This window comes from Scyliorhinus torazame, chromosome 6, assembly GCF_047496885.1.
Source record: "Scyliorhinus torazame isolate Kashiwa2021f chromosome 6, sScyTor2.1, whole genome shotgun sequence".
NCBI classification, from domain to species: Eukaryota; Metazoa; Chordata; class Chondrichthyes; order Carcharhiniformes; family Scyliorhinidae; genus Scyliorhinus; species Scyliorhinus torazame.
Genome location: NC_092712.1, coordinates 186,892,200 through 186,916,496, shown reverse-complemented (window position 1 = coordinate 186,916,496; position 24,297 = coordinate 186,892,200). Strand labels below are relative to the sequence as shown.

At 43.6% G+C, this 24,297-nt stretch overlaps 1 protein-coding gene across 5 annotated transcripts in view; it reads left to right on the top strand.

Annotated features, from left to right (window-relative positions):
• Positions 1 to 23,930, top strand: part of snx13 (sorting nexin 13) — a 235,407-nt gene extending 211,477 nt beyond the window's left edge. For 4 of the 5 annotated variants that reach the window (XM_072509178.1, XM_072509181.1, XM_072509177.1 and 1 more), the window contains exons 19-26: positions 7,305 to 7,412; positions 7,888 to 7,998; positions 11,547 to 11,696; positions 17,874 to 17,939; positions 19,738 to 19,883; positions 20,980 to 21,048; positions 21,130 to 21,242; positions 21,949 to 23,930. In XM_072509178.1, the coding sequence (XP_072365279.1) occupies positions 7,305 to 7,412; positions 7,888 to 7,998; positions 11,547 to 11,696; positions 17,874 to 17,939; positions 19,738 to 19,883; positions 20,980 to 21,048; positions 21,130 to 21,242; positions 21,949 to 22,196 (1,011 nt within the window). In that variant the 3' untranslated portion in view covers positions 22,197 to 23,930. The remainder of the gene's footprint in view (positions 1 to 7,304; positions 7,413 to 7,887; positions 7,999 to 11,546; positions 11,697 to 17,873; positions 17,940 to 19,737; positions 19,884 to 20,979; positions 21,049 to 21,129; positions 21,243 to 21,948) is intronic. The other variant, XM_072509180.1, reaches the window with a different exon arrangement.
• Positions 23,931 to 24,297: the final 367 nt, after the last annotated feature.

Sequence of the window (24,297 nt, the reverse complement as noted above, 5' to 3'; positions counted from 1 at the left end):
ATTGTCGGGGGCAGGGTCCTCCCCTCTCTTGCCTCATTAAAGGTCCTCACCAGCAGCGGGGCCAACAGGCCCGCGTACCTCTTGTAGAACTCCACCGGGAATCCGTCCGGTCCCGGAGCCCTTCCCGCCCGCATGCCCCCCAAACCCCCGCCCAGCTCCTCCAACCCAACCGGCGCCCCCAAACCAGCCACCCCCCGCTCCTCCACCCTCTGGAACCCCAGCCGACCCAGGAATCGTCCCATCCCCTCCTCCCCCGCCGGGGGCCGGGACCTGCACAGCCCCCCACAAAAGCCCCCGAATACCCCGTCCACCCCCGTCGCACTCCGAAGCTCCCCCTCCATCCTTGACTCCCCCCCCCCCATTTCCCTCACTGCCATCCACCTACGGAGCTGGTGTGCCAGCATCTGACCAGCCCCCTCTCCATACTCTTAGGTCGCCCTTTGCGCTCTCCTCCACTGCGCCTTCCCCCCCCCCCCCCGTGGTCAACAGGTCAAACTCCGTCTGGAGCCGCCGTCTTTCCCCAAGTAATCTTTCCTCCGCGGCCTCTGCGCATCCCCCGCCCACCCTCAAAATCCCCCCCCCCCCCCCCCCCCATACACTCTGTCCCCTCCCCACGAGCCCCAACGGAAATCAGCTCTCCCCTGATCACCGCCCCCAACGCCTCCCACACCGCACACCCCCCCCCCCCCCCCCGCATGGTCCGAAACGGCTATAGCCGAATACTCCGTCCCCTCCACCCTCGGGATGAGCGCCCCACCCAGAACAAAGAGATCTATCCGGGAGTAGGCCCCGCGCACATGGGAGAAGAAAGAAAACTCCCCGGCCTGCGGCCTTGCAAACCGCCATGGGTCCACTCCCCCCATCCGATCCACAAACCCCCCCCAAGCACCCTGGCCGCCGCCGGCCCCCCTCCAGTCCCCGATTTGGAGCGGTCCAGTGCTGGATCCAACACCGTACCGAAGTCGTCCCCCCCCCACCATCAGGCCCCCCATCTCCAGGTCCGGAATGTGCCCCAACACGCGCCTCATGAATCCTGCATCATCCCAGTTCGGGGCGTATACGTTCACCAACACCACCCACATCCCTTGCAGCCTACCGCTCACCATTACATATCGCCCTCCACTGTCCGCCACAATAGTCTTGGCCTCAAATGACACCCACTTTCCCACCAATACCACCACCCCTCCACTCCTCGCGTCCAGTCCCGAGTGGAATACCTGTCCTACCCATCCCCCTCTTAGCCTGACCTGGTCCGCCACCTTCAGGTGTGTCTCTTGGAGCATGGCCACGTCCGCCTCCAGTCCCTTTAAGTGCGCGAACACTCGAGCCCTCCCCACCGGCCCATCCAGGCCCTCCACGCTATCAGCCGGACTGGAGGGGCTCTCACGCCCCCCACGTCCCGCCGACTAGCCATCCCCCTTTCCGGGCCAGTCCCGTGTCCACGCCTCCCTCACCCTCCAGTCCCCCAGAGGGGGGATCCCCGTCCCGACCACCTCTTCTGTGTCCCATTCCCTTTCGGCCAGTGCAGCAGCAACCCTTTCTTTCCCCCCCCCCCCCCCCCTCCCGCTAGACCCCTGTCTAGCTTTTTTGCTTGCCCCATGTCACTCCCGTAAGTCAGCTGACGCCTGCTGACCCCGGCTTCCCCCGCTGTCCCATTGACCTCCCCGGGTGGGAGTCTCCCAATCCATATGCATTCCTTCGTTCCCCTTCCCGCCTTTCTTCCCGCGCGCGGGAAAACACCCCGCGCTTTCCAAAGCCCGCTCCGCCCCCTCTGGCGCAGCTCCTGTCGCTCTTGTCTCTCTCCCCCAGCCCATGTAACATTTCCTGCGCGTGATTGACCCCCTATATACAACAACCATCACACATCAAACCTCAAACATCCCCCCCCCCACCCTCACAAACCCTCAGTTAGAGTCCAACTTTTCGGCTTGTACAAAGGTCCACGCCTCTTCAGGCGTTTCGAAGTAATAGTGTTAGCCCTGGTATGTGACCCACAGTTGCGCTGGCTGCAGCATTCCGAATTTCACTTCTTTCCGGTACAACGCCGCTTTGGCCCGGTTGAAACCCGCTCTCCGCTTTGCAACCTCCGTGCTCCAGTCCGGGTATATTCGGATCTCTGCATTGTCCCACTTACTGCTCCGCTCCTTCTTGGCCCATCTCAGGACCCACTCTCTGTCCGTGAACCGGTGGAACCTCCCCACCATCGCCCTTGGCGGCTCATTTGCCTGGGGCTTCTTCGCCAGCACCCGATGTGCCCCGTCCAACTCCAGCGGCCTCGAAGGGGCCTTCGTGCCCATCATCGCCTCGAGCATCGTGCTCGCGTATGCCCCGGCATCAGCCCCCTCCACTCCCTCAGGGAGACCCAGGATTCGCAGATTCTTTCTCCTCGACCTGTTCTCCAGGTCTTCGAGTCTTCCCGCCCACCTCTTGTGTAGCGCCTCGTTCTGCTCCACTCTCACCGCCAGGCCCACGAGCTCATCCTCGTTCTGACTGACTCTGTTATGTACCTCCTGGATCTTAGCTTCGTGGACCTTCTGGGTGATCCCGAGTCCTTCAATTGCCGAGAGCATAGGCGCCAACATCTCCTTGCGCATCTCCTCGCGCTGCTCCTCGAAGCAGCGCTTGATGAACTCCTGCAGCTCCCCTTTGTCCCTGGCCGCCGCCATTTTGTTTTCTTTCCCTCGCTTCTCCCGTTGCTCCAGTGCCGCTCCTTTGGCCGTTACACTTATGGTCCGTTTAAAAAGTCTATGGAAACTCCTGAAAAAGGTCTTGAGAGTCAGTTCCAGACGGGAGCTGCCGAATGCGCGACCTACTCCTCCATGGCCGCCACCGGAAGCCTCGTCCCTGCTTCTTCAATGGCCTTGGTAGATCTTTTCATAGTTGTTCCCTCTGCTGCTAGAATTCACCTTTGATAGAGTCAAGTCAGATTGCAGCTTTAAGCTTGCCCTTCCCCCGCCTGCATGCTGGAAGAGACTTGTCTAAACCTGCAGCCAAAGCCAAATCTTTTACTGTTTCTGCCGGGTCTGGTAGCCAAAAGACATAACATTCCTGGGGGACACTGTCAGAGGAATGCTGCAGTCTTCTTGCCACACCGGGAAATGTCAAACAAATACCGTGGGGGCCCTGTAAAAGAGCCCAAAAGTCCGTTCCAAGCGGGAGCTACCGAATATGCGACCTAGCTCTGCATAGCCGCACCCGGAAGTCCCTGTTGGGACTAAGTTAAAAGAAAATATATCCTCTTTTAACATTTTTGAAGATGCACCAATATCCTGGGAGGGAGGTTTTATAGTACTCTTCGGGAGGGTTTAAACTAATTTGGCAGGTGAATGGGAACCGGATTTGTAGTGCAGCAACTAAGGTAGCCGATATTCAGGACGCCAAAGCGTGTAGTGAGGCAGTGGGGAAGGGAACACTGACAAAGGAGAGTACTTGCAGGCACGGAGATGGGTTGAAGTGTGTATACTTCAACGCAAGAAGCATCAGGAATAAGGTGGGTGAACTTAAGGCATGGATCGGTACTTGGGACTACGATGTGGTGGCCATCACGGAAACTTGGATAGAAGAGGGGCAGAAATGGTTGTTGGAGGTCCCTGGTTATAGATGTTTCAATAAGATTAGGGAGGGTGGTAAAAGAGGTGGGGGGTGGCATTGTTAATTAGAGATAGTATAACAGCTGTAGAAAGGCAGTTCGAGGAGTATCTGCCTGCTGAGGTAGTATGGGTTGAAGTCAGAAATAGGAAAGGAGCAGTCACCTTGTTAGGAGTTTTCTATAGGCCCCCCAATAGTAGCAGAGATGTGGAGGAACTGATTGGGGAAACAGATTTTGGAAAGGTGCAGAAGTCACAGGGTAGTAGTCATGGGTGACTTCAACTTCCCAAACATTGAGCGGAAACTCTTTAGATCAAATACTTTGGATGGGGTGGTGTTTGTGCAGTGTGTCCAGGAAGCTTTTCTAACACAGTATGTAGATTGTCCGACCAGAGGGGAGGCCATATTGGATTTGGTACTTAGTAATGAACCAGGGCAAGTGATAGATTTGTTAGTGGGGGAGCATTTTGGAGATAGTGACCACAATTCTGTGACTTTCACTTTAGTAATGGAAAGGGATAGGTGTGTGCAACAGGGCAAGGTTTACAATTGGGGGAAGGGTAAATACGATGTTGTCAGACAAGAATTGAAGTGCATAAGTTGGGAACATAGGCTGTCGGAAGGACACAAGTAAAATGTGGAACTTGTTCAAGGAACAGGTACTACGTGTCCTTGATATGTATGTCCCTGTCAGGCAGGGAAGAGATGGTCGAGTGAGGGAACCATGGTTGACAGGAGAGGTTGAATGTCTTGTTAAGAGGAAGAAGGAGACTTATGTAAGGCTGAGGAAACCAGGTTCAGACAGGGCGCTGGAGGGATACAAGATAGCCAGGAGGGAACTGAAGAAAGGGATTAGGAGAGCTAAGAGAGGGTATGAACAATCTTGGCGGGTAGGAGCAAGGAAAACCCCAAGGCCTTTTACACATATGTGAGAAATATGAGAATGACTAGAGCGAGGGTAGGTCTGATCAAGGACAGTAGCGGGAGATTGTGTATTGAGTCTGAAGAGAAAGGAGAGGTCTTGAACGAGTACTTTTCTTCTGTATTTACAAATGAGAGGGGCCATATTGTTGGAGAGGACAGTGTGAAACAGATGGTAAGCTGGAGGAAATACTTGTTAGGAAGGAAGATGTGTTGGGCATTTTGAAAAACTTGAGGATAGACAAGTCCCCCGGGCCTGATGGGATATATCCAAGGATTCTATGGGAAGCAAGAGATGAAATTGCAGAGCCGTTGGCAATGATCTTTTCGTCCTCACTGTCAACAGGGGTGGTACCAGGGGATTGGAGAGTGGCGAATGTCGTGCCCCTGTTCAAAAAAGGGACTAGGGATAACCCTGGGAATTACAGGCCAGTTAGTCTTACTTCAGTGGTAGGCAAAGTAATGGAAAGGGTACTGAAGGATAGGATTTCTGAGCATCTGGAAAGACACTGCTTGATTAGGGATAGACAGCATGGATTTGTGAGGGGTAGGTCTTGCCTTACAAGTCTTATTGAATTCTTTGAGGAGGTGACCGAGCATGTGGATGAAGGTAAAGCAGTGGATGTAGTGTACATGGATTTTAGTAAGGCATTTGATAAGGTTCCCCATGGTAGGCTTATGCAGAAAGTAAGGAGGCATGGGATAGTGGGAAATTTGGCCAGTTGGATAACGAGCTGGCTAACCGATAGAAGTCAGAGAGTGGTGGTGGATGGCAAATATTCAGCCTGGATCCCAGTTACCAGTGGCGTACTGCAGGGATCAGTTCTGGGTCCTCTGCTGTTTGTGATTTTCATGAATGACTTGGATGAGGGAGTTGAAGGGTGGGTCAGTAAATTTGCAGACGATACGAAGATTGGTGGAGTTGTGGATAGTGAGGAGGGCTGTTGTCGGCTGCAAAAAGACATAGATAGGATGCAGAGCTGGGCTGAGAAGTGGCAGATGGAGTTTAACCCTGAAAAGTGAGGTTGTCCATTTTGGAAGGACAAATATGAATGCGGAATACAGGGTTAACGGTAGAGTTCTTGGCAATGTGGAGGAGCAGAGAGATCTTGGGGTCTATGTTCATACATCTTTGAAAGTTGCCCCTCAAGTGGATAGAGCTGTGAAGAAGGCCTATGGTGTGCTAGCGTTCATTAACAGAGGGATTGATTTTAAGAGCCGTGAGGTGATGATGCAGCTGTACAAAACTTTGGTAAGGCCACATTTGGAGTACTGTGTACGGTTCTGGTCGCCTCATTTTAGGAAGGATGTGGAAGCTTTGGAATAGGTGCAAAGGAGATTTACCAGAATGTTGCCTTGAATGGAGAGTAGGTCTTACGAGGAAAGGTCGAGGGTGCTAGGCCTTTTCTCATTAGAACGGAGAAGGATGAGGGGCGACTTGATAGAGAGGTTTATAAGATGATCAGGGGAATAGATAGCCAGTCAGAGACTTTTTCCCCGGGTGGAACAAACCATTACAAGGGGACATAAATTTAAGGTGAATGGTGGAAGATATAGGGGGGATGTCAGAGGTAGGTTCTTTACCCAGAGAGTAGTGGGGGCATGGAATGCACTGCCTGTGGACGTAGTTGAGTCGGAAACATTAGGGACCTTCAAGCAGCTATTGGATAGGTACATGGATTACGGTAGAATGATATAGTGTAGATTAATTTTTTCTTAAGGGCAGCATGGTAGCATTGTGGATAGCACAATTGCTTCACAGCTCCAGGGTCCCAGGTTCGATTCCGGCTTGGGTCACTGTCTGTGCGGAGTCTGCATGTCCTCCCCGTGTGTGCGTGGGTTTCCTCTGGGTGCTCCGGTTTCCTCCCACAGTCCAAAGATGAGCAGGTTAGGTGGATTGGCCGTGATAAATTGCCCTTAGTGTCCAAAATTGCCCTTAGTATTAGGTGGGGTTGCTGGGTTTTGGGGATAGGGATGAGGTGTTGACCTTGGGTAGGGTGCTCTTTCCAGGAGCCGGTGCAGACTCGATGGGCCGGGTGGCCTCCTTCTGCACTGTTTAAAAAAAAAAAAAAAAAATGTTTTTAAATCTATGTATAATAGTGATAACTAATAGCAGTTGCACACTAATTGTACTTCCATCCTTGGCAAAGTCAGATCATTGTTTAAGCTAGGTTTACATTTGGAAGATACTTTATCCCTCCTCCACACGTCCGCACCCAAGATGAAAAAAAAGTCTTCAATTTGGCTTTGCAAGATTCTGCAATTATTTGTGCATACATTTTGCATCTGCATGACATGCATGGAGTCTTTTAAGAGTGTAATGTATGTGACCAATCCTGAGTCCAACGAATTATAGAATTTTCAGCATTAGACCTGTGGCCACCAAGCATGAGAACTCAAAATTATTCTTGGGAAACAGAGCAAATGTTAAAGTATCGCATGAAATGCATGAAACTTGGCAAGACTAAAAACTGAACAGCTGCCACTGAAAAGGAGCAGTTGACAAAAGCTGTACCCTCTGCCCTGCCCTGTACTAATCTGGCTACATTCTTACAATTTAACACCTGGAAACAAGAATAAGTGGATTAATACACATTTTAACAGCTGTGGTTTGAATGTACCATTGAAAGTTCATTTGCAGAGTTAATGCTATATGGAACATGTAGTTGCTTAAATATTTATAATCTATTACGCTAAATTAAGCATGCAAATATTAACATCAGTCTAATGTTGAGAGAGAAAATATGTTATGCACTGTACTGTAAGAAATTAAATGCAGCATTTCCTTTATTCAGTTTGAAAACCTTTCAAGTTTGCTCAAACTTCCTGGGAAAAGGACCTTTAATAACATGGATAAAGATTTCTTGGGAAAGCGGAAAAAAGACCTCAATACGTACTTGCAGGTAAAATCAAACTTGTAGTCACTGTTCAAAAAGCCATAGTTCATGGTTGCTGCTTTTAGGTGCATTCTGTAATCTCCTTACTTGTGATACTCTACTGGAATCATTGTCAACATAATGATTGGGACAACAGATAATAATGCTCAACTTGTGCCTAAGGGAGAAACCTTTAGACATTAGAAACAGAAACTGCACCAAAAATGAACAGCTAAGTCATTATAGATGATAACTCATTGGCAAGAAACTTGAAATTAATTAAAGGTGTTTTTAGGCACACATTTTGATACTGGGGAGTGTTAAACCATAAATAATTAAGACACTCGTTGTTGAGCCTTTAAGTGGTAATAACAGGAGGTAACTTTTAAGTGATCTCAAGTGTATCTTTTCAAAAGAATTGGCTTGTTGAGTAGAATTCAAAATGAATCTGGTAATAAATGATTGAAACATGCTTACTCAAGCTATTTTCTGCTTTGATTAGTTGTTAATCAATCCTGAAATAATAAAAGCTTGCCCAGCTTTGATTCCATATGTGAATGACTTTCTGGAGAATAAAGCCTATAACAAGGGGAAAGGAGATTTTGCTCGTAAGGTAAGCCTGCCATCTATTGGTCAGTTGATGTAATGTTGCTTATCAACAGCTCTTAATTCGTATTGTTTGTTTTGCTGTTCTCAATAATGTGATCCTACGTCTTCAAAAATTATGAATTTAATATTTGACTTGTACAAATGGCATGAATGTACTTGAACTATTTCTATTTTCCACAATTTAATAAACTGAAAAGTAAATTCATGCTTGTCTTCATTGCAACTAAATTGAGTTTGTTTGCCTGAACTATCAATTTGTGACCACACAAAGCAAAGCTCCCCTTGGAAGTGCGTATTTCAAAAATGACACTTTTTTTTTTTGATATTGAAAAAAACAGGGAAATATCTATAGTCCATGACCTGAATCCATGGAGTGATTTTACATGCTTGCATTCTGGTAAAATCCATTGGAAAACAGCAATGGCCCAATTACAGTAGGTTCCTGGAATTTTGAACCAGCCTTTTCAGGGCACAACCTCCATCCACCCTTTACATGGAAAATGGTGCTAAGAGGCAGAGTCAGGAATGGATACCCCCTATGTTGACAGTTCACATTCTCCCTGCAAAGTCCAGACCAAATTTTGAACTGCAGGCTGGCTTTAGGGTTAGTGAGTTGAGGTGTACATGCCTTCAGTGAACATAATGGGACCTACCATGTCATCCAGGAAAAGAAGTGGCCTGCATTCCAAAGCAAGAATCTAACACTTTTTAAAAAATCATCATTCCTTACATGGGTCCAAGAAGAAAACTATGGAGTTTAAGCAGGTGGGCCAGGGCAATCCCTGCCACTCTCCAGAGGACCGTTAGGTATCAGGTTTTCCAACTGAGTGGAGCAGGTTACCATCAAAAATATTTCCCATTCATTTTTTGCATATTAGATGCTTTCTTGCTGACCCTGAAACACTGAAGAGCACCAATAGGCATGATTCTGGTGTAAGTTAAATCAAGCCTGTGTCTTTGTACCTCGCCTGTTATAGTGGTACATCACTGAGTTTTGGCATGCCATGGCAGATTTTATCAGATTTGTGCTTATCGCAATTAAATGCTGCAGATGTTAAATAAGGCTGTGATAAAAGCAAAATACTACGAGTGCTAGAAATCTGAAAATAAACCAGAACATTTTGGAAAGTTTGGTAGGCTAGTGTGAGGTCAGTTTCAGCCCCACTTGACCCAGAGTCGCAACATAATTGAAATTAACAATTCTTAGAAAATACCCTAAGTCTCGGGTCTTTGGCTGCCGAATAACTACAGTCACCAGGTTTGTAAATTTAAGCACAATTTCTGGGCAGCACGGTAGCATAGTGGTTAGCACAGTTGCTTCACAGCTCCAGGAACCCAGGTTCGATTCCCAGCTGGGTCACTGTCTGTGTGGAGATTGCACGTTCTCCCCCTGTCTGTGTGGGTTTCGTCCGGGTGCTCCGGATTCCTCCCACAGTCCAAAGATGTGCGGGTTAGGTGGATTGGCCATGCTAAATTGCCCTGTGTGTCCAAAACATGTGAAGATGGGGTTACTGGGTTACGGGAATAGGCGAGATACGTGGGCATCAGTAGGGTGCTCTTTGTAAGGGCTGGTGCAGACGCGATGGGCTAAATGGCCTTCTGCACTGTAAATTCTATGATTCAATCTAGGATTTATTAATAGCAATAACTATAATTAAATATGCAGCAAATACAACTGGTTAACTATTCTATAATTCCTATCTACCCCCCCCCCCTTAGCTCGCCCCACCATCTGTATATACACACACACATACACACACAAGATAGATAAACATAGAGGAGAAAGAGGGGTATAAAATAATGATGAAAGTAAAAGGATAAGAGCCTTTGTTGGACATGGGCACCTTTCTTCAATCTAGGCCTTCAGTTGGAGGTTTCTTTTCAGTCCGTAATGGTTTTTACTGGAGATTCAAATTCTCTGCAGGTTCAGAAACCAGTAGAAAGACAGTATTTTTGAGAGAGAGAGCAGCTTTTCTCAGGGTCCAGGATCCAACTGTGACTTCTTGCGTCCTCTGAAAACCATCGCACTCGGGTAGAACCCAATCACTGCCTGTCACCAGGCAGAATACAGCCTTTTGTCAATTCATTGGCCACCAGCCAGCCAATCAAAACAAATCCCTCCAATCACTCAGATGGCAAAAGTCGAGTTTTTCTGTTCAGAAACTAAACCTCCACAGCAAGGTGTACCGTTTTGCAACTTTTGAGTTCCTTACATCCTCTGCTCGACTTAAAGGTATATGTGCATTAAATATCCATGGATAAAAATGATAAATACAAAGTAAAAGAACTGGGAAATAAGGGAATCAGCAGGAAGGGTCCTTACAGGAGAGAGAAAGTGTTAGCGTTTTGAATTTGTATGCCTCTTACAGACATAAATGTTAACCTTATTTTGTTCTCCACAGATGCTGCCAGACTGAGTCTTTCCAACATTTACTGTTTTTATTTTAAATAATCCTATCATATTTTAGGGTGCATTTACACGAATGCAGTGAGTCCCTCTGAAGGAGGGAGTTTCATTCATTCTCCTTAGGATCCAATCGGCTTATCCTTTTTGGGTTTAAGGTTGATGGAGGGCAGAAACTCTTAAATGCACCCCTATTTGAAAATCAAACAATCAAGACATTTTCTCAGTTTTAATATTTGAAGAAAACAGTGTCTCATCTGCTTTCTTCACAAAATTTCCCAATTGGAAAAAGATCATGTGTGTGCAGGGATATGAGCATTGTAACTGACTGTTTAAATGCTCAACAAAATAACAATTGTGTACCTATCATTGTAGAGAAATGATCTCCCTACATCTGCAAATGTCAACCACAAATTATTCCTGTGTGACATTTCTTTACACAAACACGTAGTGTCTGCAGCACTTTGGCTCTGTTGTGTTTTAATTTCTGCTTTTAATTGTTCAGGAGTTAAACTTTTTCCAGCTTGTGCTGTATGTGAAACTAGGTTCAAGAGGGAAATAATACATTTTCCATCTCAATTTAATTTCAATTAATTCGGTCTGAGCACGAACACCAGAAGGTCTCTTTTTAATTCTAATGGCCCATTAACTCTAACAGTACATGCATCATGCATTAAAAAAATTAAACTGCTCCAATGGATTGTTTGTGTACCACCTTGATTCCCGAATTTGTTCTGTTTTGTCAATACTTACAAATATTACCTCCGCTGTATCTGCCAATTCAGTATTCATTTTTACCATATAATATTAAACTGGCTATAAACTGATTCCAGAGTTCTGGGTTCATCTACTTAGCAGAAGGATTGTTGCCGTTTGACCTGATAGTGTCACTAAAATGATGGGTCACACTACTAATAAACATTTTCCAAAATTTTATTGAAAGAAAGCTATAAACTCAGACAATTTTGTGATTGGGAGATTTGTCAGAATGCATTGCCTTCATAATGGTAATTCGTTAAAATTTTATGTATGAAAATGCTTTTCTGATCATCCTTAAATACAGTTCAATTTACAGAAAATCTTTTTACGGAGTCATGGTTAATTCTTTATGGTTAATACTTGGTCTGCATCTTGTTTGTGTTTTGCAGATGGACACGCTTGTAAATCCCCTTCGTAACTCAATGAGAAATGTTTCGAATGTTGTAAAGTCAATTCCAGACAGTCTGGCAGAAGGAATGACAAAAGTATCAGACAATATGGATAAGTTGGGACATGAAATTAGGCATACGTTTTCAAAGGTATTCCAATAATTATTTGATTAATATAGTAAAATGCCCGAGTGCACTTCAAACATAGCCACGTGGTGCAGATGAAAGATGGGTTTTAAGAAGTGTTATAAAGGAAGAAAGAGAGGTGGATGTTTATGCGAACAAAGGAAATGGGCGCAGGAGTAGACCGTATGGCCCCTTGAGCCTGTTCCATTATTCCGTATGAACACAGCTGATCTTCTACCTCAATTCACTTGCCTGCTTGATCCCGGTATCCCATCATTCCCTGAGACATAATCTAACATCTTACATCTTAACCTTAAAGAATATACTCATTGGTGGAGCAACCACAGCACTCTGGCCTAGGGAATTCCAAACATTCACAACCCACTGAGTGAAGATTTTTCCTCATCTCAGTTATTTATCCTTGGGCTGTTCTCAGTGCCCTGGATTCTCCATCCAGAAGAAACAACCTCTCAATGTCTACCAAATCGGGCCCCTTCAAAATATTGTAGTATGTTTCAATAATTCTTCTCATTCAACTCCAGTAAGTATAAGCTCAATTTACTCAACCTGTCATCATAGCAGAACCCTCTCATTCCAAAAACCCTCTCATCCCAAGAACTGATCTATCAAACCTTTGCTATACTGCCTCCAAGACAAATATACCCATCCTTAGATGTGTGGATACCAGAAGTGTGCACAGTATTCTAGGTGTGGTCTCACCAATGTCCTATAAAATAAAATTGTAGCGTTTTCTTATTCTTGTACCCTTATACCCTTCCAATAAAGGCCAATGTGCAATTTGTCATCCTAATTGCTTGCTGTACCTGCATGTTAACTTTGCTTTCTTTGTATGAGTACACTGTTGCAAACATGGGAAATATGTTCGATGATTTCCCCTTCTCCCAACTTCTTGACTAACTACAAGAAGATGTATTTCTGAGAAGTGTTTTAATCACCCGCCCCCAGGTGCTGTGACATTTGAGATTCAAAAAAGGCTGAATGTTTATCACAGCACCCAAAATGTAAACAACAAATATCCACTCCCCAAACCACCTACACACATGCACAAGAAAAAGATGATGATTTTGAGAGATATAGGATGCACTTTGGTTACTAGAAGGGTGAAACAAACATGTTGTTTTGTTACCATCTTTAAGATAGTGGATGTTAACATTGCAGGCCAGAAGGATCGTCTCCTAGTTCCTTGAAGACAAATGGAGGTTGGGAATTTCTGGGCGGGATTATCCCTTCCGGGGACTAAGTCCCCATGCCCCCGGAAAATGGGCGGGAGCCACTTTTTCCTAAAGTCCGGGGTGATTCTCCGTCTTCAAGGGGGCTAGCAGGGCCCCGGCGTGGAGGAACATAGCCCCACCCCCCCCCCCCCCCCCCCCCCCACCCCCCCACCCCCACCCCCCGGAATGAGCGCGCCTGCCGATCGGTAGCCACCGATCGCGGGCCTGGCCACCGTGGCGCCCCCCCCCCCCCCCCCCCCCCGGAATCGGTCCCCCCCCCCCCCACCAGGATGGCCCCTGCAGCCAGAACGTCGAAGTCCTGCCAGGCGGGACCACATGTGAACCACGATGGCAGAACCCGGCGGGCACTTGGCCCGTCGAGCGCGTAGAATCGCCGCGGGGGCGCTTTCAGCGGCCCTCGACCGGTGCCACGTCGATTGCGCGACTGGCGCCGGTTCTTCGATCGCGGAGAATCGCGTGCTGGCGTGGGAGCCTATTTTGGGTAATTGTCCACCCCCGCGCCAAGCGCGATTTCTGCGTGGAGGATCTGAGAATCCCGCCCTCTCGCATTTTGGTCTAAATGTGGTGGACCCTCTATGACGAAGAAATGTAATCATACAGATAAAACAAATGAGCCCCTTTTCACTGCTTGAAGTGACTTCTTGGTAGGGTTCTTTTGCTGGACCGGGATCTCTTCCCTCTGGGTATTTGATTAACTCCCATCTGGCAGTTCAAAAAATGTCAGCTATGAAGTATTTATTCACCACAAAATGTCTTTGTCATGTGGCCATGTGTCAGGACCTTACATTGTCCACACATCAACATTCTGGCCATAAATGCCTCCAAATTCCTCTGCTTCCACCTCCCAAAAAGTTCCAGAGGCATGGAACATTAAACCCCCCCCCCCGGGCAAGAAAACAGAACAAAAATAAATTCCCGAACATTTTTCTTTTTTTACTTGCGTCACTAAAGACAATACAATACACACAATACAATCATTCATACACATGACTTCCCATACACTCCTCAATGTCGCGATCATTAAGCTTTTCTTAGCAACAATCTGTTCATTTTAGACACATGGAGGAATTTTACTATAGTGCCCATGAATTAAATACTATCTAATACTTTAACATTCAGAATTAATGAGATAAACCTGAATGAACAGGAAAACTGTGGTTACTACCAAATGGCAGATATAACCAAAACACACACATTCAGTTACCCACCCAGATATCACCTGAGTCTCAACAATTCTTTGAACACGTATCCCCACCAGGGACCTCAGCTTCTCTCTTTTGTAGATCTGGCCATAGATTTGATCCTCCCAAAGGACATACTAGTCCCAATCTGTCTCAGATCTGCTCCCAGGTTGAGCTTTCTTGATGATCTTTTCAGCAGCACCGAGCAATTTTCTGCTCCTGGACCTCTCTGAACCTCGATCTCCCCAGCTGCACTGAGCAATTTAGTTGGCCAGTAAAAGGAAGAACACTTCCCAGACATCTTCTCAACACTAAAACACATCTATAGTATTTACTGCATCAGTGGAGGAGATCTATGTAGGACTTGTGCTTTCCATCTCGCGAGCCGGTTTAGCTCGGTTGGCTAGACATCTGGTTTGTGATATAGAGCGAGGCCAGCAGCGTGGGTTCAATCCCCATTCTGGCTGAGGTTATTCATGAACGCACCGCCTTCTCAACCTTGCCCCTCGCCTGAGGTGTGGTGATCCTTGGTTAAATTACCACCAGTGAACTCTCCCTCTCAAAGGCAAAAGCAGCCTATGGTCATCTGGGACTATGGCGACTTTACCTACTTTCCATCTGCAATTTAAAAAGTTCCACTGAACATCAAGCCACTGTTCCCAGGACAGTCACTGACCTCGTGTTTGGAAATCTCTCTATGGTTTCCAGCAAACAGTTCATTTCCATCTTTCCCAAGGTGGTTGGTCTCTGGTAGACCTATTGTTTCAGCTGCTATTTAACATTTTCAAAGCTGCTATTTAACATTTTCAATGGATGTTGTCTGACCTGCTGAATGTTTCCAGTATTTTCTGTTTTTTACTTTAAATTTTGCTATTGGTTCCCTGTTTATCTCTCGTTTTCTTGAGTAGTTACTTCCAGTCAGCTGGGACCATTCCACAATCTACGGATCTTTGGAAAATCTGCTATCTTGGCAGCTCCCTCTTCCGAACTCTAGGATGTAGGCCATCAGGTTCTGGGGATTTGATGGATTTTAGTCACTTGGGTTTCTCGAGTACTTTTTCTCTGTTGGTATTATTTACTTTATTCACTTTGTCACTCGTATCACACCCACCTCTCTGGTATTTAATTTGTGCCTTCCACTGTGAATACAAATACTTGTTAAACTTCTCTGCCATTTCCCCATGATAAGTTTTCCTGTCTTTGTCTCTAAGGAATGAATGTTAACTTAAGCCGTTCCCATTTTTATACTTACAAAAGCTCTTCAACTCCATTTTTATACTTCTAGCTAATCTACTCTCGCTCTTTCTCTTCCCCCCCCCCCCCCCCCCCAATTCTATCAATGTTTTGATCACCGCTTGCTAGTATTTAAAACCCTCCCAATCCTCAGGGTTACTATTATTTTTTGCAACATTGTAAGCCTCTTTCAATCTAATACTCACCCTAGCTTTTCTTGGTAAGTTACGGATATATGTAGCAAAGATTAGTGGGAGACTAGAGGACTGGGAAATCTTTAGGGGGCAACAGAAAGCTATAAAGAAGAGTAAGATAGATTATGAGAGTAAACTTGCTCAGAATATAAAAACAGATAGTAAAAATTTCTACAAATATATAAAACAAAAAAGAGTGGCTAAGGTAAATATTGGTCCTTTAGAGGATGAGAAGGGAGATTTAATAATGGGAGATGAGGAAATGGCTGAGGAACTGAACAGGTTTTTTGGGTTGGTCTTCACAGTGGAAGACACAAATAACATGCCAGTGACTGATGGAAATGAGGCTATGACAGGTGAGGACCTTGAGAGGATTGTTATCACCAAGGAGGTAGTGATGGGCAAACTAATGGGGCTAAAGGTAGACCAGTCTCCTGGCCCTGATGGAATGCATCCCAGAGTGCTAAAAGAGATGGCTAGGGAAATTGCAAATGCACTCGTGATAATTTACCAAAATTCACTAGATTCCTGGTGGATTGGAAATTAGCAAACGTGACACCACTGTTTAAAAAAGGAGGTAGGCAGAAAGCGGGTAATTATAGGCCAGTGAGCTTAACTTCAGTAGTAGGGAAGATGCTGGAATCTATCATCAAGGAAGAAATAGCGAGGCATCTGGATGGAAATTGTCCCATTGGGCAGACACAGCACGGGTTCATAAAGGGCAGGTCGTGCCTAACTAATTTAGTGGAAAGTTTTGAGGACATTGCCAGTGCGGTAGATAACGGGGAGCCAATGGATGTGGTATACCTGGATTTCCAGAAAGCCTTTGACAAGGTGCCACACAAAATGTTGCTGCATAAGATAAAGATGCATGGTATTAAGGGGAAAGCAGTAGCATGGATAGAGGATTGGTTAATTAATAGAAAGCAAAGAGTGGGGATTAATGGTGTTTCTCTGGTTGGCAATCAGTAGCTAGTGGTGCCCCTCTGGGATCAGTGTTGGGCCCACAACTGTTCACAATTTACATAGATGATTTGGAGTTGGGGACCAAGGGCAATGTGTCCAAATTTGCAGACGACACTAAGATAAGTGGTAAAGCAAAAAGTGCAGAGGATACTGGAAGTCTGCAGAGGGATTTGGATAGGCTAAGTGAATGGGCTAGGGTCTGGCAGATGGAATACAATGTTGACAAATGTGAGGTTATCCATTTTGGTAGGAATAACAGCAAAAGGGATTATTATTTAAATGATAAAATATTAAAACATGCTGCTGCGCAGAGAGACCTGGGTGTGCTAGTGCATGAATTGCAAAAAGTTGGTTTACAGGTGCAACAGGTGATTAAGAAGGCAAATGGAATTTTGTCCTTCATTGCTGGAGGGATGGAGTTTAAGACTAGGGAGGTTACGCTGCAATTGTATAAGGTGTTAGTGAGGCTCCACCTGGAGTATTGTGTTCAGTTTTGGTCGCCTTACTTGAGAAAGGACGTACTGGCACTGGAGGGTGTGCAGAGGAGATTCACTAGGTTAATCCCAGAGCTGAAGGGGTTGGATTACGAGGAGAGGTTGAGTAGACTGGGACTGTACTCGTTGGAATTTAGAAGGGTGAGGGGGGATCTTATAGAAACATATAAAATTATGAAGGGAATAGATAGGTTAGATGCGGGCAGGTTGTTTCCACTGGCGGGTGAAAGCAGAACTAGGGGGCATAGCTTCAAAATAAGGGGAAGTAGATTTAGGACTGAGTTTAGGAGGAACTTCTTCACCCAAAGGGTTGTGAATCTATGGAATTCCTTGCCCAGTGAAGCAGTAGAGGCTCCTTCATTAAATGTTTTTGATATAAAGATAGATAGTTTTTTGAAGAATAAAGGGAGTAAGGGTTATGGTGTTCGGGCCGGAAAGTGGAGCTGGGTCCACAAAAGATCAGCCATGACCTCATTGAATGGTGGAGCAGGTTCAAGGGGCCAGATGGCCTACACCTGCTTCTAGTTCTTATGTTCTCACTGAATTTGTGTTATTAATGGGACGTACTTCTGTTGAAAATTATTTGGGAGGGAATTCCAGAGCTTAGGCGGATTGTTGAAGGCGCAGTTAACAATGGTGGAGCAATTTAAAATGATCATGTGGAAGAGGCCAGAATTGGAAGAGTGCAGATATCTCGGGTGGCAAAAAGTTTTAAGGATGGAGGAAATTTTATTCATTAAGCCAGGCATGATGATGGAGAATGTTTGGAATTTGTGTGTAAAACATTTTCACAATTTTATACTTGTTGAATATCTTTTCTCTGATTAATGCTAGTCTTGCAAATAAAATTAACATACTTGGTTCTTTTTCTTTGGTGCAGGTTCCTCCATTAAAGCCAGAAGAAGATAGTGAATATATTCGTGTTTCTGCCCAGCTGGACGATTATGTGTGTTACCATTTTTTTTTTTACTGTTTCTAACAATTTTGGAAATCAGGAAATGCTGAATTTCCGTTGACTCGGGCTATAGTATTTGTATTTTCAAATATATTATTTTGTTTGCGATGATTGATTTCTTTTTAGTTTCGTGGAAGGCAACAAATGTTCAAGTATTGTTTTCTGTGTAACGCTGGCACTGAATGACCAAGTGCATTTGGGATCATTTGTATTTTGATAAAATTGCTCCATACTTTAAATCGACAATCTAAGCGTCAGTAAAGACTCCTCAATGTCACGAACGTGAAGCATTTTTAGTAACATTTTGTTAATTTTAGACACATGGAGGAATTTTATTTTGGTGCCAGTGAATTAAATACCAAATACTGTCCTATACTTTAACATTCCAAATGAATGAGGTAAACATGAATTAACAGGCAAACTGTCTTTCATACTTTAAATCGACGATCTAAGTGCTGTGCTTAAATTTTCACCATTAAAATGGAAAAATACAGCGGCACATGGCACAATGGTTAGCACTGGGACTGCGGCGCTGAGGACCTGGTTTCGAATCCCGGCCCTGGGTCACTGTCCGTGTGGAGTTTGCACATTCTCCCCATGTCTCGGTGGGTTTCACCCCCACAACCTAAAGATGTGCAGGTTAGGTGGATTGGCCACGCTAAATTGCCCCTTAATTGGGGAAAAAAAAAATTGGGTACTCTAAATTTATAAAGAACAAATGGAAAAATACTGCACTGATGAATATTTGTTCTCTTCCAAGGACTTGCTCCAATCTGTAATGTCCTATGAAAAATATTGTTGAGCATTAGTGGACATATTCGAGAACATAGGAATAACCTATTTTAGCAAATTATGAATATTAAGAATTTGACAACATTACCCATCTTAAAATTAGTGAACTATCAAATTTCCACCAGTTTAGTGTAGTGTCTGAGGACCGTATTTTCTCTCCCAAGGTGGGCAGCTTGAGTCAGGAAATTTCCCAGTTTAGTGCACTAGCCTCAGGGAAAAATTGTCGTGAATGGTAAAATTTCCATCTTTGGGAGATGGGTGCATACGGCATGGAATCTGACCTGCCACTGCCAGAAGCGGATTGAAAGTGGCCATTGGCTATCAAGTGCTACGGCTGGCAAGTTAAAAGGCCTGTCTTGATGCCCTGGGGCTTCCCAGTTATTTGGTCAAATATTAGACCATCTAATCTTCACCCCCTCACCTCTGCTTCCCATGGCAATCCATGACTCCACCCACCACCCTTTGCCTTTAAGCCCCCAATGTCAACTAACACAGTATATGCCATATGCAGAACTCAAGAGCCATGCTGAGATAAAATAAATATCTTTTAGAGTTTGCTATATAAAAACAGTCCTATTCATGAAAGTCTATTCAATACATTTAAATCTCCTAAAGTACTTAATCTCTTATAAAACAAGCATTTGTATTGATAACCCCACATCAAAATTAGCTAATCATTTAATAACCTCTTTAAGCTGCCAATGAATCTGTGAAGATATAACCCCCCCCCCCCCCCCCAAACTGTGATAATGATAGTTTGTGGAAAGCAGTTAAATAGTACTATAAGAATTGCACTTGGCATTGTCAACACACAGCTATGGAAACCAGCAGAAAAGGGATATGCTACAAATGGGAACAGGACTTCTGGGCCCTGGTCGCCATTTTCAAAGATCTGTGGAGTCTCCGAGGCAATGCACAAATTCAGTCAAGAGCTATATTTTTGAATGCCTAGCAAGATTATATGCAAATTTCAGTTTTTAATTATTTCCTGAAACAGGTTGATGACAATATTCCTCTCAGAGTTATGCTGCTTCTCATGGATGAAGTATTTGACTTGAAGGAGAAAAACCACTGGTTAAGAAGAAACATCAAAAACCTGCTTCAGCAGCTTATCCGAGCTACCTATGGAGACACGATCAACAGGTTTGTAAATACTGAGCTGTCCAAATGAATAAAAAGCCTTTCACCATAATGTAATCCCAGACATGCATTTAACTTAGTGAGACGTAATACACTGAAACTGAAACACAAATAAGCCAGCTACATTTGCAACAAGTTCGATCCATTCTGAGATGGACTGTTGGAGTTTCTGCCAGCTCTAGGATATGCCTGCCTGACAGATAATATTGTCTGTAGCACCTTGGAGAAAACCTGCTTGAGATTTGGAAAACTTCAAAATGGATGGTGATGTTTACAACTTGTTACTTTTGTGCATCTTTATCTTTACTGAGGGTTGATGCTTGGGAATTATTATAGTCTCAGTAGGGACCAGTAATGTCTTTAGTTGTTTTAGAATCCAAAACCCAGGTCTTTACTAAAGGTATAAAGCCACAAGGTTCACAATGTAAATCAAAATTTTACTACACAATTAAACCAAGACCTCCCATGTACCTCCAGCAAGGTTTCCCCTTCATATCTCCTCCAGCTGTCCTGCCATTTTTTTTTCTTTCTCCCTGTACAACATGATGTCACAAGCATCCTTGGGTCAGAACTCACCTGGTCCTAATATTCTTTTACTCTGGAGTCTGCCATCCAAATCACTTTCTTTTTCTTTCCTCAGCTTGGCTAACCCAAAGGTTCAACTCACTATTGGTAGAATCCTTCAGTTATCAAAGGTTCTACACTCTTAGCCAGCACACAGAATTTCAACTGAACTCTGCCTGAAATAGATGTTTCCTGTACTCAACTTGTTCTAAAACTAAAGACTAAAACCCTGCTGAGACCAGAGCCATACTCTCAACCTAATCCCTCTCTTGTTGACCCTTACTTATTGTTTATTTCCCAGGCAACCTGGTCACATGATGGGAACAAGGTGCTTTACCAGAAATAATCATCTAGAGAAGCTTAGTTCTTTAAAGGACCATCACCCCAACATAAAATATAGGTTTTTCCCTAAAAACATATGAGCCATCATAGGCTGACCTTCATTTTGGGAAGAGAGTTTTAATAGATATGCTGAAATGTATTTTTGAGATTAACCAAGTTTTGTCCTCAATGTGGATTCTTTTTTCACTTCTAGAAAAATTGTGGATCATGTTGATTGGATGACTTCACCAGAGCAAGTTGCAGAAACAGTGAAACGATTCAGGTAATAAACAAAAAAGTTGCACAGTCTTGGTAAATTTGTTTTGTTACCAGTTTTTAAATGATTTTTAATTTTTGTCTACAGAGATTCATTTTGGCCTAACGGTATCTTGGCAGAGACAGCCCCACGCAGGGAAAAGGCAATAAGAATGCGCTCAAGAGTGGCAGCTAAAACTAAGATGCTCGTGATTATGCCAGGTAGGAGACATTGGTTCCCATTTCTGAATACCTCTTTTATGTGTGTGTTATTGGTTGATTTTAATGTAAAATGGAATAGTTGATTGTTTTTATCACAACAGAATCAATCCTTTGATTCTTTTGCGAGTAGGCATATCATAATTGTTTCTCCAAAGTATGCTTCATCCTCGGACATACAGTTTTTCATATCAGTCATGTTTATAGTCTCTCTAAATGAAGTTGCCAAATTTGGAGTGTGAGGGCATATACATCAAAAACTCGGTTGAGTGTCCATAAAATTATTTCAAATAGAGCAACTAAACAAATTATTTTCCATTGTTATGAGCTGATTTCAAATCCTAGAAGTGAAGGCGCTAATCTGATCCACAATATTATCTAGTCATCAAACTCCATATTTTGAAATGAGCTACCATGAAGGTGATTGTGGAGAATGGAAAATATATCCAGCATCCAATTAGTACACATGTAACATAAAACTGCTTCTGGACATTTTGTAAAAAAAAAAATAGGGGCATGTTACCCAGCATTGATACTTCTATCTCTATATGCACATAAATAATTTTCCTAAATTTCAGATTTATTTTAACATGCAATGGGTTGGTGGAGTGGTATGTTTAATAAACACTTCATAAACACTAACCTGGAAGTTAAAATATTCTCTTGTATTACCCCAAGAGACTACCAGTAACAATGTTTTTTTTTCCAGATGAATTAAAACATATCATTGGTGCTGAAACCACACGCAAAGGCATTTTACGAGTCTTTGAGATGTTCCAACATAGTCAGTTAAACCGAAGATTGGCCCATGTGTTTCTTGAAGGCTTCCTAGAAACCCTTTTTCCGCAGTACAAGTTTCGTGAGCTCTTCATCAAATTGCATTCACGATCATCACGGATGCAAAAATACAAGCAGAAGTCTCAGTCAGTGCAAATTGCTTCCTCTCAAAAGAGGTGACGCTTCCAGCCATGAAAACTGTGCCCTGCAGACAGGGGCTTGCGCACCTGCCCTAGTTCAATCCATGTTACGGCAGTTCCTCTGGGGCTCAGAAATCTACACAGCTCCTGTTATGATGCCACCTTTGTTGTGCCAGCCTCCAGAGCCATGACTCAGTGGCTTACTTCGGAAGACATTTTTGTCTGCCATTTTTGATTTCTAATGCACTTTTCCCTCATAATATCCCTGTGTATCATAACTGGTTTATATTTATTATAATGCCTTCATAGTTCATCGAGAAAATGTGCATTAATTTGCAATAGAAGAGCTGTAGATGCATGGTCAGACTGCTGCACCTTGTAGCTGTATCCTTGTATCTAGTTAGCATCAAAGCCAATTGTACACCCACTGAATCATCTCTTAAACTGGAAATGGGAGTAGCAATATTGCTCAAGATTAGAGCAAAGCACAATTATGATTTTGCATTTGAATGAACTGGTGTGTATCCAATTTGAAGAAGGAAAAAATGAATTCAGCACAAATCAATGTGTACCTTTGAGAGAATTTGAAGGGTGATGGACATTGGTTTTAAAAAGGACAGCATTTAAAGAGTAAAAATCTGAAAGACCCTACAGGGACTAGTTGAACATCCTTGTGGCAGGAATAGTATTCTGGAGATTTGGCTTATGTGGATGTGATCTGGTGACACAGAAACATGATCACTGGTCTGAGAGAACCACAAGATTGGGTTGTACTCCACCCACTGCCTGCACTCCTCAAAAGAGCTGAATAGAGCAAAGTTTTTTTTTTTAGTTGCATACATGTCTGTGCTTGGTCCATTAGTCAAGGAGTTACTGAGCCGTGTATTTTCATACAACTGTAAAGCCTCCAGAGATGATTGTAAATTTTAATGTACAGAGATTTTAATGTACTTTAAAGTTGGGTGTGTCCAAGATAACAAGTGAGTGCTCTGATTAGGATTGATCAGATTAATGTTGCCACTCTAGCAAATGTAATTAAGATTAGCCTTAAATGTCCTATTTAAAAAAAATAGTTTACTCATTTTAATCTGACCAGACCTTTTCTGAATGATGTTTTTCACTCGTGTACTGGTAAATATTGCCACAGAAATAAGTGCCCATTTCTGCAAATGTCAGGAAACTATGGTCTGCAAAATGCATTATGCATATTAGCAGATCTTATTTCTGACAAACATCTTCATGGAAACTAATTTTAATGGGCCCCATGCACATACTTTATACTGAGATTTTAATTTTGTGCAATATTTTCTTTAGCATATGTGCATTTAAATAAATTGTATAATGAAAAATTTTAATGTTTTGAAATGTATGTTTAACAGTCGTCTTAACCCAACAACTTACATTCTGTTGTTGATGCGTTAGTTTATTTAAGGACTTGTTTTAAAAGTCTAGTTAGTCACTCCTTGTAAGACTCACTTGTCACGGATGAAATTTCCTCATCCGAGCACGGCTTGTAAACTACAGGGGGAACCTAAGAGCACATGGTAAATAGCTATTAATGAATTTGTGCATTTCATTGTACAGTGTCAACAGTGTGCCTAATTGTACTGTCAATTTTTCTTATTTCTGAGAGAACAAATGTCAATCAGAATGTCTTGGTGGTTTTTAATAGACTGAAAAGGAACTCTAAATTTTTGAGTTTGCATTATGCTATTAAAATGTTCAATAGAACAGATGACAAAAAGTATCACACTAAATAAAGTATTAACTGAAATATGATGTTTACTCATGTTTTCAAACATGCCCAGCTGCCTTCCATCCAATTCAACTGTGTCCATGATTTTAGATTTATTTGTATACAGTCTGGTATTGAATTATGCTTTTGTAACATTTTCCGAACAAAAGGTCCGATTCATCCGCTCAGGAAGGTATTAAACATTGAAAATGAGAGTCATGCAAGCATTGTTTTGGCAGTATGAAGTTCATATTATTTTTTCCAGATTTAGTTCTGAGCTGATTCCTACAGTGGAGCATGTTTCTTTCAGAGAATGAGAAAGACACAAAGGTAATCTTTTGAGTGAACTGACTTGTGATTTGAAATAAATGGTCATTTCATTTTGATATAAGATTTTACTTCCCAT